The sequence below is a fragment of the Oenanthe melanoleuca genome, chromosome 11, assembly GCF_029582105.1.
Source record: "Oenanthe melanoleuca isolate GR-GAL-2019-014 chromosome 11, OMel1.0, whole genome shotgun sequence".
Taxonomy (NCBI): domain Eukaryota; kingdom Metazoa; phylum Chordata; class Aves; order Passeriformes; family Muscicapidae; genus Oenanthe; species Oenanthe melanoleuca.
Window position 1 is genome coordinate 1,789,476 of NC_079345.1, and position 16,479 is coordinate 1,805,954.

Consider the following 16,479-nt stretch of genomic DNA (forward strand, 5'->3'; position numbering starts at 1 on the left):
GGATTTTCCTAAACCACCAACATTTGACAGTGAAAAACTCCAAGCCCCCAAGGCTGCAGAAAAAAAAAAAAAAAAAAAAAACACCTGAAAAATCCATTATTTGCCCATCTAAAAAAGAGGGAGATGGATTTTTCTATGGACAGGACAAGGGGAATGGATTTAAACTGACAGAGAAAAGGGTTGGGTGGGATATGGGAAGGAATTCTTCCCTGTGAGGGTGGAGAGGGGCTGGGATGGGATTCCCAGAAAAGCTGTGGCTGCCCCTGAAGTGTCCCAGGCCAGGCTGCAGCTCCCTGGGACAGGGGAAGGGTCTCTGCCCATGGCAGGAATGGAATGAAATAAACTTTAAGGTTTTTTCCCACCCAAACCATCTCAGGATTCTCTGATTCAAACCCCTCCATTGAAGCAGAACTCTCTGAACACTGAATATGTTAATAACACTCCAAACCTCCAGCACTGCAAAATGCAGAGGTGCCACCCTGAGCAAGCCAAGGCTGCCAGAGATGTTTCCACTCTACAGCACAAAGCTTCAACAATCTCTAAAATTCTCATTTTCCTCTCCCTACCCTGCAAAGCAAAACAATCTTTTCCACTTTTCCACTTCCTGGGTTCCCATCTCTCTCTCAGAGGGGCTCCTGATCCTGTGAAGGACTTGCTGAAGCTGCTGTATATAGAACCTAAAGAACAGGATATGGGGCTGCTCCTGCAAGACAAGTGATTTGGAGCCTGGAGCCACAAAATTCCAGGTTTGCAGAAACTCAAAGCTCCTTAGTTTCCTCTGCATTATAAATGAGCCCAGAGTGCTCAAAGCCTGAAAGCTGCAGGCTCTATCAGAGCCAAGTGGAGAACTGGAGTTCTTGTGGCATCATTCTTAAAGCAAATTTATTTCTTTCAATGTTTTATTTATTTATTTATTTATTAATAAAGGAGAGAACACACAGGAAGAAAACACTGGACTCCAAAATCAAATTCAAAAGTGCTTTAAAGTCCCCAAGATTTCTCACTTCTGAGAGACAGCCCTGAGTGGTGTCTCCAAAAAGGGAAAGGAGGAAAATGGGCTGAAATTCCAATTTGCTGCTGTGCAAGTTTCCTTCCCACAGCCCATTCTGGATTGAATCCCTGCCCCACAGTGCTCAGCCTCAGCCATTCCCCAGGGGCATTCCCAGAGAGAGAAATGTTTGGGAATATCTCAGAAACTGTCCCAGTCTGGGATTCCATGATTTTTTAAATTTTTTGGAATTAATTTTGCATTATTGGCAGGGTTGGCCAATAAAACCAGATGTGTTTGAACTCCTGCCCCACCCTCAGGAGTCCCACAGGAAACACCAGCAGGGCTTGGGGTGAGTTTGGAGGGAAAAAAAATCCATATTTCACTCCTAACTGCATTTTAATGACTTCCATGGTGTGTTAGTGGCTGCACTGCAGGCAGAGAAAATCCCAGGGAAAAACTGCCTGGCTGGGAATTTTAATTATTCCAGTGTAATCCATGGGATATTCCAGGATTCCATTTGATTTAATCCATGGGATATTCCAGGATTCCATCTGATTTAATCCATGGGATATTCCAGTTTGCCACTTGATTCAAAGAGCAATTAAAATAATATCAATTATTCAGGACAGGAGTCTCAGGTGCAGTGTGAGCACCAGAGCTGGGACACAAAACATCCCCAGAAGTGCTTGATTGAGGGAAGGAGGGAAAAATCTTTAGAAACTGAAGGGAAGGAGGTTGAGATGGGATTTTGGGCAGGAATTCCTGGCTGGGAGGGTGGCAGGCCCTCCCAGAGGAGCTGTGGCTGCCCTGGATCCTGGCAGTGCCCAGTGCTGGGATAAACAGGGATAGTGAAAGGTTGAGATTCAATAAATTTTAAATCACTTCCTCCCAACCCACTCCATGATTGTCCCTCCTGATCATTAAGCAGTGAGGTCAGGCATGGCCAGGAGATGCTGGCAGAGACACATGGAGAGAACAGCTGCAGAGAGAACCATGGAGAACAGACAGGAACCTCACCAGGACAGGGCAGACAGGGAAATTTCAGGCTACAGAGCCCTAAAACCATCAGGGCCAGATTTTCCAAGCCAGGCATCCTCATTTCTTTCCCTTAATTCATGAAATTCCCAGGTGCTGTCAGTGTCCAACAAGCAGTGCTGTTTGCAGAGATTTTTACCACAACTGCAGACCTGACCATGTGCAAATCAGGCCTGAAAAATTCACCCTGAAGCACAGAGCTAATTGATAAAAAACCCAAATGAATTTCAGCTGTCAAATCCCTGCAGTTGCTATCACAATCTACAATGTTGTTTTACAACCAGGTCCTCAGCAAGAACATTTCCTAGCAGGAAAAAAATCTCCACCTAAAGGCAGTGGAGGAGTTTTGAAGCAGATAAAAAGTTCCCAGTGGCATTAAAAACATGATTTACCTGCAGGAGAGAGGGAAATGCCCCCAACATGTGCACACAACAGCAGAGAAGTGGATTCTGCTGACTCTGCTCCCTTCCCACAAAGAATTCCAGGCAGGAGAGCTCCCAGCTGCCCCATTCCCAGCATGTCCAGCACCAAACCCACTCAGAAAAGCAGGATTTGGGAAATGAGACCTCTCACTTGGGGAAATCCATAAGAGAGAAAAGACAGGAATGCTTCAGGGAGAAGGGATTTGACTTTTTTGGGGATCATTTATTCTCCAAATGCTGATATCTGATACTGCAGAGCATCCATGAGCCACAGAGCAACACAGAAAAAATCCAGTCAGGAATATAAATCAGCACTTGGACCAAAAGGCAATATTTTGGAAGATGAATGCCCATAAAAGAAGAGTAAAGAACAGGATTTAGATGATTTAAGACTGGCTGAGCGTGTTTTTAGTGATCTTTTCATGAATGGTGCCTCAAAAAAAAAATTAGTGTCCTCATTTTTAAACAATAAAAGCCCAAAGTTTGCTTTTTTGGGGGAGGAACCTCATTTCCTGAATGAGGCCATGAAAAACACACCAGAGACTTAAAAATAATTCAGTGATTCCATAAATTGCAGGAGTTTGGGTGATTTCTACAGACAGAAAGATCCTGGCTGCAGCTTGGGAGACAAAAAATGCTGCAAAGAGAATTCAGGGAGCCACAGGGGGAATAAAGGGAAATAAAGGATCAACATTCCAATCTGAGCAAGGAAAAACTCAGGAAGAAAAGCAAAAATCAGGAAAATGCAAGTCAGCTTTAAAAGGCAGCAGGTGCAGAATGCTGAGCCTGGATCAGAGACACAGGGAGAGATCTGGGGGAGTTAAATTAAAATTAAAAAGAGCTCCACAAGCAGGTCTGAAATAAATCTTTCTGTGGTTCTTAAAGGAAATAAAAAGGAAATGCAAAGGAAAAAAAATATTTGATTTGGTACTAACACAGAGGGTGTCTGAAATGATTCAACACTCCCAAATTTTTGGAGGATCTGCTGTACAAAATAAGGAGAGAAAGAGCTGGGGTTTCCTAAAAACCAGGATTAATTATAAAGTAAGAAAATCCCAGGAAAATGATGTTCCTGAGGGAGTAATCCTCTCTTTAGAAAGGTCAGGGAGCAGACAAAACAATCCCCAGAGAACATCAAACTGCAAAGAAATCAAATTAAGAACAAAGTGAGGAGGAAGAGAAGACATTTGTGAGATCAAAAGCAGACATGAAATATTCCATCCTCATCCCACATGCAGCCCCTAAAAATCAAACTCCATCTCAGGAGTTTCATCTGAACACTCTGAGCTTGTGCTGCTCCCCACTCTCCACAGATTTCCTTGGAAAATTCAAAGGTAAATCAGTATTTTCCTGGACTTGGCTGATGTGGCCCAGAAATTCCAGCTGGTTTTGGTGCATTTGGAGAGATTTGGGAAAGTGCAGCACAGACTCCAACATGCATAAAATACAAATATATTTCTATTAAATAAAGAATCCAAGCAGATTTGGGTCACTGCTGCTTTACTTTCTAATTCCCTCTCATTTTTCAAGCCTAAAGAAAAGCACCAGGATGGAGAATTCATTTTAAATTCATGGACAGAATCCTTTTAAATTGACAGGAATGTGATGGATCCTACAGGAAACAAAGGCTCCAGGAAAAGAGGAGAAGGGGCAGATTTTTTGGGATTTGGTTCCCAAAATCCATTTTTCCTCAGCAGGGTCATACATTTGGAATCTTTTGGATTTAATTAAAGAGAATATGAGAGCAAAATTTGCTGCTCCAAACACTGGGGGAGCAGAGGAAAAGCTGGAATTCCTCCTTGAGCCTTCAGGTTTTGATTCTCCAAACCTCATCCAATATTGAAATTGCTGGAAAACAGGAATTGTTTATTCCTCTGACAGCTGGGGGACCTCCCCATCCTAAATTTGGGATGTTTAGGTTTGGGATGCAGGAGGGGAGCGATGGCAGAGCCCTGGAGGCTCCTCCAGTGTCACAGGAAAATCCATCCTGTCACCAAAAATCCCTTCCCATGGCTCTGCTCTCATCCACAACATCCAAAAAGGGACAGCAGGAGTGTTGGGAACTTGGAGAGAGGAAAATTCAGCTACCAAGTCATTGCTCTGTTCATTAATAATAATTTAGGAGATCTGTCTGAATATTTCATCTTTAACAAGTCACAGATCCAGAAGAAACATGAAAACTGAAGTTATTTTAAAAGTCTTTGTTCTTCAAATGAAAAGAACTCTCCCAGAACTTTTAAAAGTGAAAAATTCATGTTAATTAGGATCTAGAATCTCCAAACTCCACCAAGGAATCCTGTTCCAGAGCAGGAGACTCAGTCCCACCTCTCTGGAAAAGCAGCCAGGCTGTTTTTACCTGGATTATTCTGATTTATGGAAGGAGCCATCAGCATTCAAATATTGCCATCTAGTGGGTGTCCAATTCCCAGTGTGGCAGGAAAAGATGGATTTTTATCCATCCCAACTCCCCACAGGACACACTGAGTGCTCTGAAAGATTTTGGAGCTGCAGGAGCAGAGAGGGGCTGGGGAATGGGGGCAGGTGAATTAATGAATCCCTGCAGAATTAATGAATCCTGCAGAATTAATGAATCCTGCAGAATTAATTAATGAATCCCTGCAGGAACAGAGTGTTTGTGATGTTCCTGGAATTGCACACATTACAGCAGAGGCCACCCAGAATTCCCAGAGGGATCCTTCAATCCCTTTCCTGATGGTGACAGGACACCCACAGCTGTTTAATAACCTGACTGCAATTATTAGAAATTAATCAATCGACCCTACAAGAAAATAATTCTGGACCAAACAGAGGGTTTATAACCTGAAAAGAGAAATTTCTTCCTGTTCTCTACTCCAGCCTTGCTCCAAGTTACACCAGAGTGATGACACTGGGCAAATGGCATTTACTTCTATTTCTTTCCATCATTAAAAGAAAAAAAAAATCCTATATTTATTCCTATTTTGTCCCCCATTTTTAAAATGGAAGCTGCAGCAGAAACCTTCCCCAAGAGCCCACACTACCCAAGTTGCCTTTTTTTCCTGAAACAACACCCAAAGCCCCAGAAGAAGCTGCTTTTCCCCCAGCCCAGGGCTCTGGAGCTGCTCCCCAGTGCAGCCCTGCACACTCCAGCACGTACTGCACTGAGTCTGGCCAAGAGGGAAAAGCACTGAGGGATGCAAGGATGGGGAAACAGATGGTCCAAGTGACCTCATACATTCATTTTCTGTTTTCTGGAGAGCCCAGGACTCACAAGTGCCTGACAGCACATCTCACACATCAGTGGGGGCTGAGCCTCCACCACTGCTTTTCCAGCAATGGAAAATTGAATTCCTCACTTGTACAAAGCAAGGACAACAAGAGAAGTGTGAGCAACAGAGAGAAAACACACAATTTCTTTTCTTTCCCTAAAATTGCTGCCTTTTTTTTTTTTTTAATTTATTAACAGAGACTGGCCAGAAAAATAATTGAAATCGAGAGGAGTGCCCAGGAAAGCAGCAGCTCCAGGAGCTCCAGCTGCAAGCAAGGGCACAGTGATGCCATGGATGAGAACTGGGGGGCTGAGATAAACTCAGTGGTTCTCCCATTATCTTCCTGCCTGCCCCCAAAGGGGTTATCAGTGCCTGCATGTGGCAGCATTTCATTGATTCACAAAGCAGCAGCTCTGTGGAGCTGAGGGAGACAAAAGTGAGAACAGCAGCACGAGGCCAAGAGAAGTGCAAGCTCTGCAGAGAGGAGAAAAGCCCAGCAGGAAGGACTGCTCTCACTCCTTGCTGGTTAGGGATGTGCTGAACCCTCAGGCTTTGCTCTGAGCAGGACAGAGTCCAGGAGCTCTGTGCTTTGTCCCTAAGCTCACAGCACTGTGGCATTCCCAAAAAGCCCAGCCCAGCTCTGAGGAGCAGGGCTCAGAGCCCAGGCTGGGAGCAGCACAAAGCTCAGCAGGGAGAGCCCTGAGCTCCATCCTCACACAGGGCACCACTGCATCACTCTGTGAACTTCTGCTTTTCTTCTGCCAGAGTCGGGATTAAAAGCACAACAGATGGAATTTCGTGTCTGGACTCAGATGTTTATTAATTCTTATCTATGTTCCAGTGAGCACTTCTGGCTAACCAGCTAAAAATGGAGAAATGCTGATGGCTCTCACCCATCACAAGGTCTTTTAAGGCTTAATTGTCCAATTAAAAACTAACACCTACATTATTTTTATTTCTGACCCAATGACCAAACACCTGTGACCAGCAGTGCAGCATTTTCTATCCAAGTAAAAAAGTACAGCCTAGACCCATGAGGGAAAAAGAAAACTTCTGCCCTAAAACCTCCATCCTGCCCTTTATATATTGCTGTATTCTAAAACCCCAAATTCCAAACCCTTCACCATGGGATGTTAATTGCAGTAATGCTGAACAAATTTGGGCCACAGTGACATGTCTGAACAAGTCCAGGATGTGGTCTGTATTAAATATTTTTCTACAACTTATTAAAACCACTAAAACATAAATTCTACTAAATAAAGTATATATAAATTATATTAAAAAAACCCTAAAAAAACAAAATACCAAAATTTAAAAACCAAAAATAAAAATAAAGAATAAAATTCTAAACAACCACCAATCATCATACCTAAAAAATTCGTACAAAAGACATAAACAACATGAAAGCACCAATCAAAATGTGTCATCATGTAGTCTTAAAGTACATAACTAAAACTAAAAAATAAACAACAAATCAATTTCTACATAATCATATTAATTCACTGCCCAAAAATCTAAAAAAAAAAAAAAAAAGCTAAAAGCTACACTTGCAGTTTATTATAAAAGAGTCTGCAAGGAGCTGCCCAGCACAGCCATGTGCAGATTAAAGAGATAAAAAGGGGGAATGAAAGAGAGAAGGGGGAGGGTAGAGACTAAAGAGGGTAAAGAGAGGAAGAAAAAGAGGAAGAAGAGGAAGAGGAGCAGGGGGAGGGAGAGAGAGTAATGGGATAAAAGGGTATTGGGGTAATGGAAGAGGGAGAGGAGAGGAGAAGTGGGAGAAGGAAAGAAGAGCAAGGAGTAAAGAGAGGAAGAAGAGAAGGAAGAGAAAGAGAGTGACTTCCCGTTTGTAACACAATAAATCCATTTCCATCATGAATATTCTGATCCCTAAGAACCAATCTAACACAGAATACTAATTCTATAGCAATTACATGCAGCCTATAGGAACCCTTATATTAGCACAGTGTGTGACATTCTAAACTCTAAGATCTGGCCAGTCTTCTGTGTCTTTTGGCCTTGCCCTCTGGCCCAGAGCATTGTTTAATTAAGAGTGGATGAGCTCCATGAGCCATCCTATTGTGTTTTTATGGTAATTCAGTAACTGGGGCTTTCCTGTTCTACCTTCCCCAACACCTGCCCAAGCAAAACAACTCCAGGGTTCTGGAATTCTGGGGAACAGCCTGAGGTCAGCCTTTGCTTCCCAACAACTACAGCCTGTGCTGTTTAGCACTGGGAGAAGAAAATGTTGGCAAAAAGTATTTCCAGGGACCACAGGATTAGCTCATCCATCAGGCACAAACCACAGGACTCCTGTTCAGCTACCAGAGCTGGGGAGAGGAGTTTTCATCCTGTGGCCTGAGCAAACAGCATCCTCTGCAATCCCTGGATTCCCCAGGGAGGGATTGAAAAACAATTACCAAAATCCAAACCCCAGCAATCCATCCATTGCTGCTGCTGAAAAGCTCCAAATGCCAGTTTGGATCATTGTTCAGCAGTCTCCAGATGGAATCCAAGGTTTGCAGGCACCTCTCAGGACTGCATGGAGCTGTCACAATTGGAGTCCATGGGATGGGATTCAATATTCTAACAGCCAGTGGGATGTTCAGAAGTGAGAAGCCCAAAATTTTAAAAAGGAAATGAAAGGAAAAGAAATAAAATATGCCAAAAAAAACCATACAAATATTAGGAAGGAAATAAAATATGCCAAAAATACATACAAAATTAGGAAGGAAATAAAACATGTCAAAAAAACATACAAATATTAGGAAGGAAATAAAACATGCCAAAAATACATACAAAATTAGGAAGGTAATAAAATATACCAAAAAGCCATACAAATATTAGGAAGGAAATAAAATATGTCAAAAAAACATACAAATATTAGGAAGGAAACAAGACAAAAAGGAAAAATTGGTTGAGTTAATAAAAATGCAGTAATAAAAAAAGGTTTTTGGAAATGGGAAAGTCAAAGTGAAACAGCAGCAACCTGAAGCATCCCACCAACCATCTGAGCTCAGCTGATCCATGAGAACCTCCTGCCCTTCCTCCAGTATTTCCAGGCAGGATAATCCTCAAGAAGGACAGAAATGGGATATATTTGCTGTTTATCTGTGTTTTAATTAAGCTCAAACTCCTCATGGAAAGCTGGAGCAGCAATGCTGAGCTCCCCACACGTTTTCCACAACACCAGTGGCAGCTCCAACCTGCCTGGGCTGTGGACAGGAATATTTATATTTATATTTATATTTATATTTATATTTATATTTATATTTATATTTATATTTATATTTATATTTATATTTATATTTATATTTATCTTTATCTTTATTTTTATTTTTATTTTTCACATATCTATATCTATATCTATATCTATATCTATATCTATATCTATATCATCTATATCTATATCTATATCTATATCTATTTTAACATATTTATATTTATATCCATATCCATATTTATATCCATATCCATATTTATATCCATCTTTATATCCACATTTATATCCATATTTATATTTATATCCATATTTATATCCACATTTATATCCATATTTATATTTTAGTTTTTAGTTTTTCTATTTCTAATTTTATCTTTTATCTATTTATTTATATCTTTATCTCAGCTTTTTTATATTTTCATTTCTAATTTCGTATTTATACTTATATATTTATCTTAGATTTTTTTTGGAATATTTTCCTTTTATAATTTCATATTTATATTTCTATCTCCTCATCCCCCTGCCATCACTTCCACAGCCAAATGTGTTTCCCATTAAGCAGCCGTGTGTGGGCTGCAGCTCCAGAGCTGGTGTGTGGATTTTTGGGAAGCAGAGCCAGTGTTTAATTCCATTTGGCCTCTGCTGAGGACACAACTCCTTTCAGAGTGTATTAACATCTCTTTCAACTCCTGCAGTAGGGAAAGTGCTCCCATCCCTACTGGAAGCAATGTTTTCTCTTCTGTCTCTTAAAATGTGAAGTTATTTGGTTTTTCAAGCAGAAAATGCATCACTCAGAGCTAAAAATCAGATTTTATCATTAGGTGTTCTCAGCTAACACTTTGTTTTATGGTGTTTAAAGGACAGGGATGAATTCTGGATGAAATGGGAAAATTCACTCCATGAAAGCCTTGGAAGCAGATGGGAAAATTCACCCAAATTTTTCCTCCCCACTGTGAGCACTGAGGGTTTGGGTGGGGGATTGATGGTTTTGAGTTGGTTTTTTTTCAGCAACAATCCTGTCCCTAACAAGAGTTATTTCCATGTGCATAAATAATTCCCTGAGCAACAGGGAGCCAAAATCAGAATTTTGGGGTCCAAAACCACAAGGGCACAGGTTCCCCTTAATGCAATTAATTGTGAGTCTGGATCTCCTTCCTCCACCCAACCACAAATTCTGCATTAAATCTGCAGGTTCTGATCTTCCATCCTCTTGGAATAATTAACCAGAGCTGAGAAAAGAGTGGAAAAATGGTTGGTGAGGGTCTGCAAAAACCCATGTGCAGAGCAAGAGGCTTCCAGAGAAATAATACACAAATTTACCCATAATAATAAATAAAATATGTGTATATAAACATATATTATCAGTAACTAATGTTACTTTGTTTTCATTTAGTTATTTGATTATTTTGAGGAAGAAGAACTACTGATAAATTTTCTTTTTTGAGCTTCTCTATTTTTTCCAGCATGCCATGGAAAAACAACTTTTCTATTACACCATTCCTCATGATTGCAAAATTCTGAATTTGGGAATCTGTTTCTTCCAACTCACTCGTGGAAATTGCTGTAAAATCTCCAAAGAGCTAAACCTGTATTTTCTGCTAGGCAAAGAAAATTACAACTGAGGATGTTCTTGGATCATTTTTCACCAGCAAAAGTCTCCATTTTTAGCAGGGCTGAGGTAATGAGCTATTGAATGACCAGAGATTGTGTTTAAATCTTTCTGGTTGCTTGCCCAAAACCTCTCCTCAGTACCACTGCCACCCCACAAGCAAATTCCTACCACAAGTGAAAATTTAGATTTCCAAAGATAAATTTTCCTCTCTTCTTGTGGTAAACCTCGTGCAGAGCATCAGGAATTTTTAATAAACACACATCTCTTCATTTTCTATACTTTCTGCATATTACACAAAATACTTGCTCTATTAAATACAGATTTGCTTGGTGTTTTTCTTATAGAAAAAAAAAAAAAAAGGATGGAATATCTTTCCACTGACAAACTGCAAGAAATCTGAAATGAAAGGAAAAATCAAATCCTTTCTGTTTCCTTGGGCTGCTCTGGCTGTGACTGGCACAGGCCAGGCTGATGCCACTGGATTTCTCATTTCTGTTTGAATTAAGTCTAATCTGACTGCTAATTCTGTTGATTAAGTGTAATCAAGACTGCTCAGAGCAGAAGCAAACCCCACTGTGGGCACCAGCACTGAGGGGGTTCCCATGCCAGGGCAACTCGGGTTTGGGGTGATTTTCTGGGATGAAAACCAGATGGGTGTGGATGGCAAAGGGGATGTGGGATGGCAGGGATGGGACCATGGAACCATGGAATTATGGAATTAACCATGGAACCATGGAACCATGGAACCATGGAACCATGGAATTATGGAACCATGGAACCATGGAATTATGGAACCATGGAACCATGGCACACACCAGCTCAGCAGCAGTTCTGTCACTGTGAGCAGGGGCACAACCCCCTCCTGGAGAGCTGAGTGCTCCAGCATCCCAGCCAGGCTGCTGGGACCCATTCCATCCCACTGCATCACTGCCAGTGATGACACATGAGGTTATGAAGTGAAATCATCATTTCTGGACCTCTCTCCTCACTGTTACATTTGCTGCTCCATCAAGTTCTCGTGGGTTCTCTCTGCTGCTTGCCACAGGACTCTCTGTCCTTGCTGGTAGCAAATCCTCAGGAGCATCAACATTTCACTGCCCAAACCCTCTGGCCACATCCACACAGGATCTATTTTCTTCCAGAAATCCCTAGTTTTTTATGGCCTGGCTCCCAAAAGAAAACAACACAGCAGCCAAGAGCAGGAGGGAATGAAGTTGTTTGAGATACCTGGATCCCAAATTGTGCTCAGGCCACCAAAGTCACTGACTGCTGCTCATGATCCCTTCTGTGCCATTCCAGACCTTCTCCAGCTGCAGGCATCACTTCCATAATCTGGTTTTTTCATGGTCAGAATGCCTCACAGAAATGACATAATCCCCAGCTTGAGCACTTGCTCACATGGACACATTCCTTCCCCATGCTCACATTGGCAAACCTCTCATCTTCCTCCACAGCCACTGACAAACTGACCATGTGATTTGTGCTCTCACATTTAAGGGATGGGAAAAGAACTGCCTGGGAATTGTTTTAAGACTGGAACAAGATCCATTTCTTAGTGTTTCTAGAAGCTGTCAACAAAAATCCATGTTTTAAAAACAATATTATTGACACTGATGAGATCAGCAGACAAAAAGGCTTTAATTTGAATTATCATCTCTCTTAAAAACACATATTTAATGTGTTTGTAAGAGAAGGCTGAAGTCTCCTGCTTCATGTAAATAATGAAGCAAAAATTGCCCTAATGCAGTTATCTGGGTTAGACTTGGTTTCCAATTTCCCCAAAAATAGCCTGAAAACCACTGGGAACAACAGCAGGTAACAGGAAAGTGTTTGCTGCCATCATCAAACACTCCCTTCCCTGTAATTATCACACTTCTCCAAATAATCCCTTGCTGACCTGTCCTTAAGCCTTACCTGGAGTTTCAAATTGCCAATTCCATACAAAACTCACCAGCAGAATAAATTATTCCTGCTCCAGATCGCTGGTGACCTAGACAAGATGTGAATCTTGGAACAATGAGAGCTCCTGCTTTATCAGAATCCAGCTCAAGGATCACTCCTGGGCCTGCCCAGACCCCCAGCTGTCCCTGGGAGTGTTGTCCCAACAGCCTCAGGGCTGTGCCCATTCCTGATTCCAATGCTCAACCACCACCTGGCAGAAGGAACTTCTCCCAAAATCCTGGTTCTGCTGGTTTCTTGGAAATAAAGCACAGGGAGCAGACTTGGCTGTGCCACAGCAGAACACATCCAGATTCCTCATTTCAAACCAGTGCCTGCCTTTGTTCTGTATGAAACCACATTTGATTCCTTTTAAATTAACAAATATCGTGCCTTTAACACAAATAATATCAGTTCACAGCTCCAGAACAGCTGAAACAATCCAAAGACTCATGCACATGGAACAGACAGAAATCCATCTGCATTCCTGCTGTGAATCCAGATTTTATGATCCTGAGATTGCCAACTTTTCCCATCACAACCTGAGCAAGTCTTTTGAAAAAATAGACATAAATGGGGAGTCAGAAACTAAGGTTCAAACTTGCACAGCACTGAAATTTCTACAATATTTACCATACTCACAGCTGGCAGTGGCAAAGAAGTCAGAATTCAGAATAAAAGCCTGAGGAATTTCTGGTGAATTCCCCCCAGCTGAAGCAAATCAGCCCATTAGGATTTCTTCCTAAAAACCCTAAACCTTCTTCATTAACAGAAATCACCAGAACATCTCACCACACATCAAACACACTCTTAAAATGTTGGAACCCAGAAACCTGTGAGTTTTAAACTTTCTGTGCTTTCTCACACTGACCCCCTGGAGAACACTGCTTTTGACCTGAGCCCTTGGAGAAGGGTTCCAAATTTGAGTGATGGAGTTAAAATCATGGGTGTGTAGTTGAATAGAAGTGAGTGGTGTCACATGCTGAGGGGTTTGGAATTTGGGGTTTTTAGAATACAGTAATAGGTATGGGACAAGCTGGAGCTTCTTGGGTGTTGTCTCTTTTTCCCTTTTTGTTCCTCCTCCTTCCTAGTTTTAGGCAGTAATTTTTGGTTGGATGGATGCTGCACTGTGGGTCACAGGTGTTTGGTTATTGGGTCAAAAATATAAATAATACAGATGTTAGGTTTTAATTGGATAGCTGGGCTTTAAAAGACCATCTACCAACATTTTTCTCACTTTTAGCTTGTTAGCTAGAAGTGCTGCAGAACTCTCTGGACTTTAGATAAGAATTAATAAACAACTGAGCCCAAACACAAAAATCTGTCTCTTGTGCATTCACTCCTGACCGTGGCTGAAGGCAGGAGAAGAAAAAAGAGCAGCCACTGTTCTGCTTTGAAGGACAGGTATTTTGCCTGTGGCTGAAAAGGGACTGGAACTGAGTTATTGTTCTGTTTGTTGTTAATTTTCATAGCTGCTGTGGTTTCTGTTAGATATATTAGTGAAGAGCTGTTATTCCTACCCCCTTATCTCTGCCTGAGAGTTCCTGATTCAAAAATTAGAATAACTGGGAGGGAGAGGGATCACATTCTCCATCTCAGGAGGAGTTCCTGCTGCTCTTGGCAAATACCTGTCCTTCAAAGCAGGACAGATCTTGGTGCCCAATGTGGGCTGGAGCAAAGAGACCCCTGGACTCCCCTCAGACCCTGCAGTGAAAGAAGGGAGGCAGCCCCACCCATCCCTTTGTCTTGAGCCATGAATAATGGGAAAAATTCTCCAGAGAGAGAAAAAATTCTCCAGAGAGGAGAAAAAAAAAAGGAAGAGAACAAACCCCAACCCCCAACAGCCACTAATGCCCTAAACCACCTTCATTAAAAACCCACCAGAACATCTCACCACACCAAACCCACCCCTAAAACACCATTTAAAACATCATTTACTGTGGGAGTCCAGGGTGTTCCCCTGGCTTCCCTGGAGGCCTTGAGACCCCCTGGCAAGGCCCTCAAAGACCCTGGAATGGGACCCCAAAGTCTCTGGGGCTGGATTTATGCCCCTGGAAAAATTTACCAACATTGAGGGAAGAAATGCAAGCCACCAAAATAAGCAGAGTATCAATTAGACCGTTAGAATGTAGAAAAGATAGATTTTTAGGACTGTTTCTATTAGAGGGTTTTAGCTAACAGGGAAGATTTGGGGCATGGGGTGCCTCTTTCTTCTTCTCCATGCCATCCATGCTGGAGTGCCACCTTGGCATCCTTTGGACAGGGACAAAGTTGTACAGTGTAACAAAATTGTAGTGCATTGGAAAATAATTATAAATATTAAGTATGTAATTTAGAGTATAAAAGATAAGACCTGCCTCTGGCAGGCAGATTCCACCCTGGCTGTCTGGCTGTGATGCCTTAAGATCTGAGTTTTCTGTTCTGCATGGGTGTGATTTCTGTTGTGCTTTAGGTGATAAAGGTGAAATACCAGCTATGGACTCAAGGACAGTTTCTTCAGACTCCAGGCCCAAAGTATAAACAAGGTGAGGAGGGCAGGCCAGCCAGGAGAAGAGGAGGAGGACACCTTACAGTTTGAGACTATTAATTGGACGGCTGACTCCTGTATGTAAATGGATTGAAATCTATAAAAATGTGAAATCATGTGACCAAGCCCTCTTTTGCATCCACCTTGGAGCCACTCGGGCAGGGCAGGGGCCTTTGAAGGCCTTTCAATAAATACCCATTTATTTCCCCTAACTCTGTGTGATCTCTGTTCCAGCTCCTCAAGGCAAGAGCTGAACAGACTGCTGTTAGCTGGACAAAGAACTTCTGAGATGAGAGACAATAAACAACCCTGAGAGCTGTGAGAACAGCCTCCTGCAGCCTCTCCGGGTGCCCACTGGAAAATCCCAGATCCCAGGTGCCGTCAGTCCAAGGCTGTGCCCATTCACCCCGTCCCTGCACCCCAGCGGCACTCACAGCGAATCCCGTAGATCATGAGCGGATCCAGCTGCTTCTTGCCGTGCTTGCCCTGGCCCGAGAGGTTGGAGATGGCCTGGATCTCCCTGTGGAACAGGTAGTCCAGCAGGGTCAGGGCCATCTTCTCGGCCGTGCGGCAGTTGGTGCTGATGTGCAGCATGTCTGCGGGCGTGATGGGGCAGCGCACGCGCATCTCCGCGTTGTTCTCGTCGCCCAGCCACGTCCCGTTGGGGTAATCCTCTGCAACACACAGGGGCACAGCTCAGCAAGGCCTCAGGAGCACCTGGAGCTCTGCACTTTGCAGCACCTCCCCTTCTTTGTGCTTTCTGACTGAGCGTGGCTACTCAGAGAAACAAACCCAAATTCACCCCAGCAGCACCAAAACTTGTTGGTGTTCCTGTGCTGGTCTGCACAGAACTGCTGCAGCCAGTCCAGGTGTCCAACTCACTCTCAGAGATCTCTTTTCTTGAGAAACCACTCTAGGCCCAGTGCTCTCATCCCCTAAAAATGAAGGTTTCCATCCCTGCAACTCTGGGATATTCTCAAAGCACAGCAAAATTCAAGCAGCCAACAGCTCCTCCTCTTCCCCAAACCCATGAGATTAAAACTAACTCCTTTTCCTTTCCCTTTCCTTTCCTTTCCTTTCCTTTCCTTTCCTTTCCTTTCCTTTCCTTTCCTTTCCTTTCCTTTCCTTTCCTTTCCTTTCCTTTCCTTTCCTTTCCTTTCCTTTCCTTTCCTTTCCTTTCCTTTCCTTTCCTTTCCTTTCCTTTCCTTTCCTTTCCTTTCCTTTCCTTTCCTTCCCTTCCCTTCCCTTCCCTTCCCTTCCCTTCCCTTCCCTGTCTATCTATCTGTCTATCATTACAGATTTAATAAATTATAATCAATAGTGAGCACTAACTTGTTTCATCATTTAAAAGTACACCAAGCAATGACAACCATTAAGGATATGACCAGAGATTCCAAACAAAATTTGGGTTTTTCCTCGTATTTACTGGCTACATTATTTTCTAAATAATAGTTTCCCAAGGGACAGAAGGATAATTAATCAATCA

The 16,479-nt window shown here is 42.4% G+C and overlaps 1 protein-coding gene across 1 annotated transcript in view; it reads right to left on the reverse strand.

The window, feature by feature from the left end:
* BANP (BTG3 associated nuclear protein) overlaps window positions 1–16,479 on the reverse strand; it is a 116,089-nt gene that overhangs the window by 61,073 nt on the left and 38,537 nt on the right. The window contains exon 7 of the mRNA XM_056500709.1: window positions 15,428–15,667. Coding sequence (XP_056356684.1) covers window positions 15,428–15,667 — 240 coding nt within the window. The remainder of the gene's footprint in view (window positions 1–15,427; window positions 15,668–16,479) is intronic.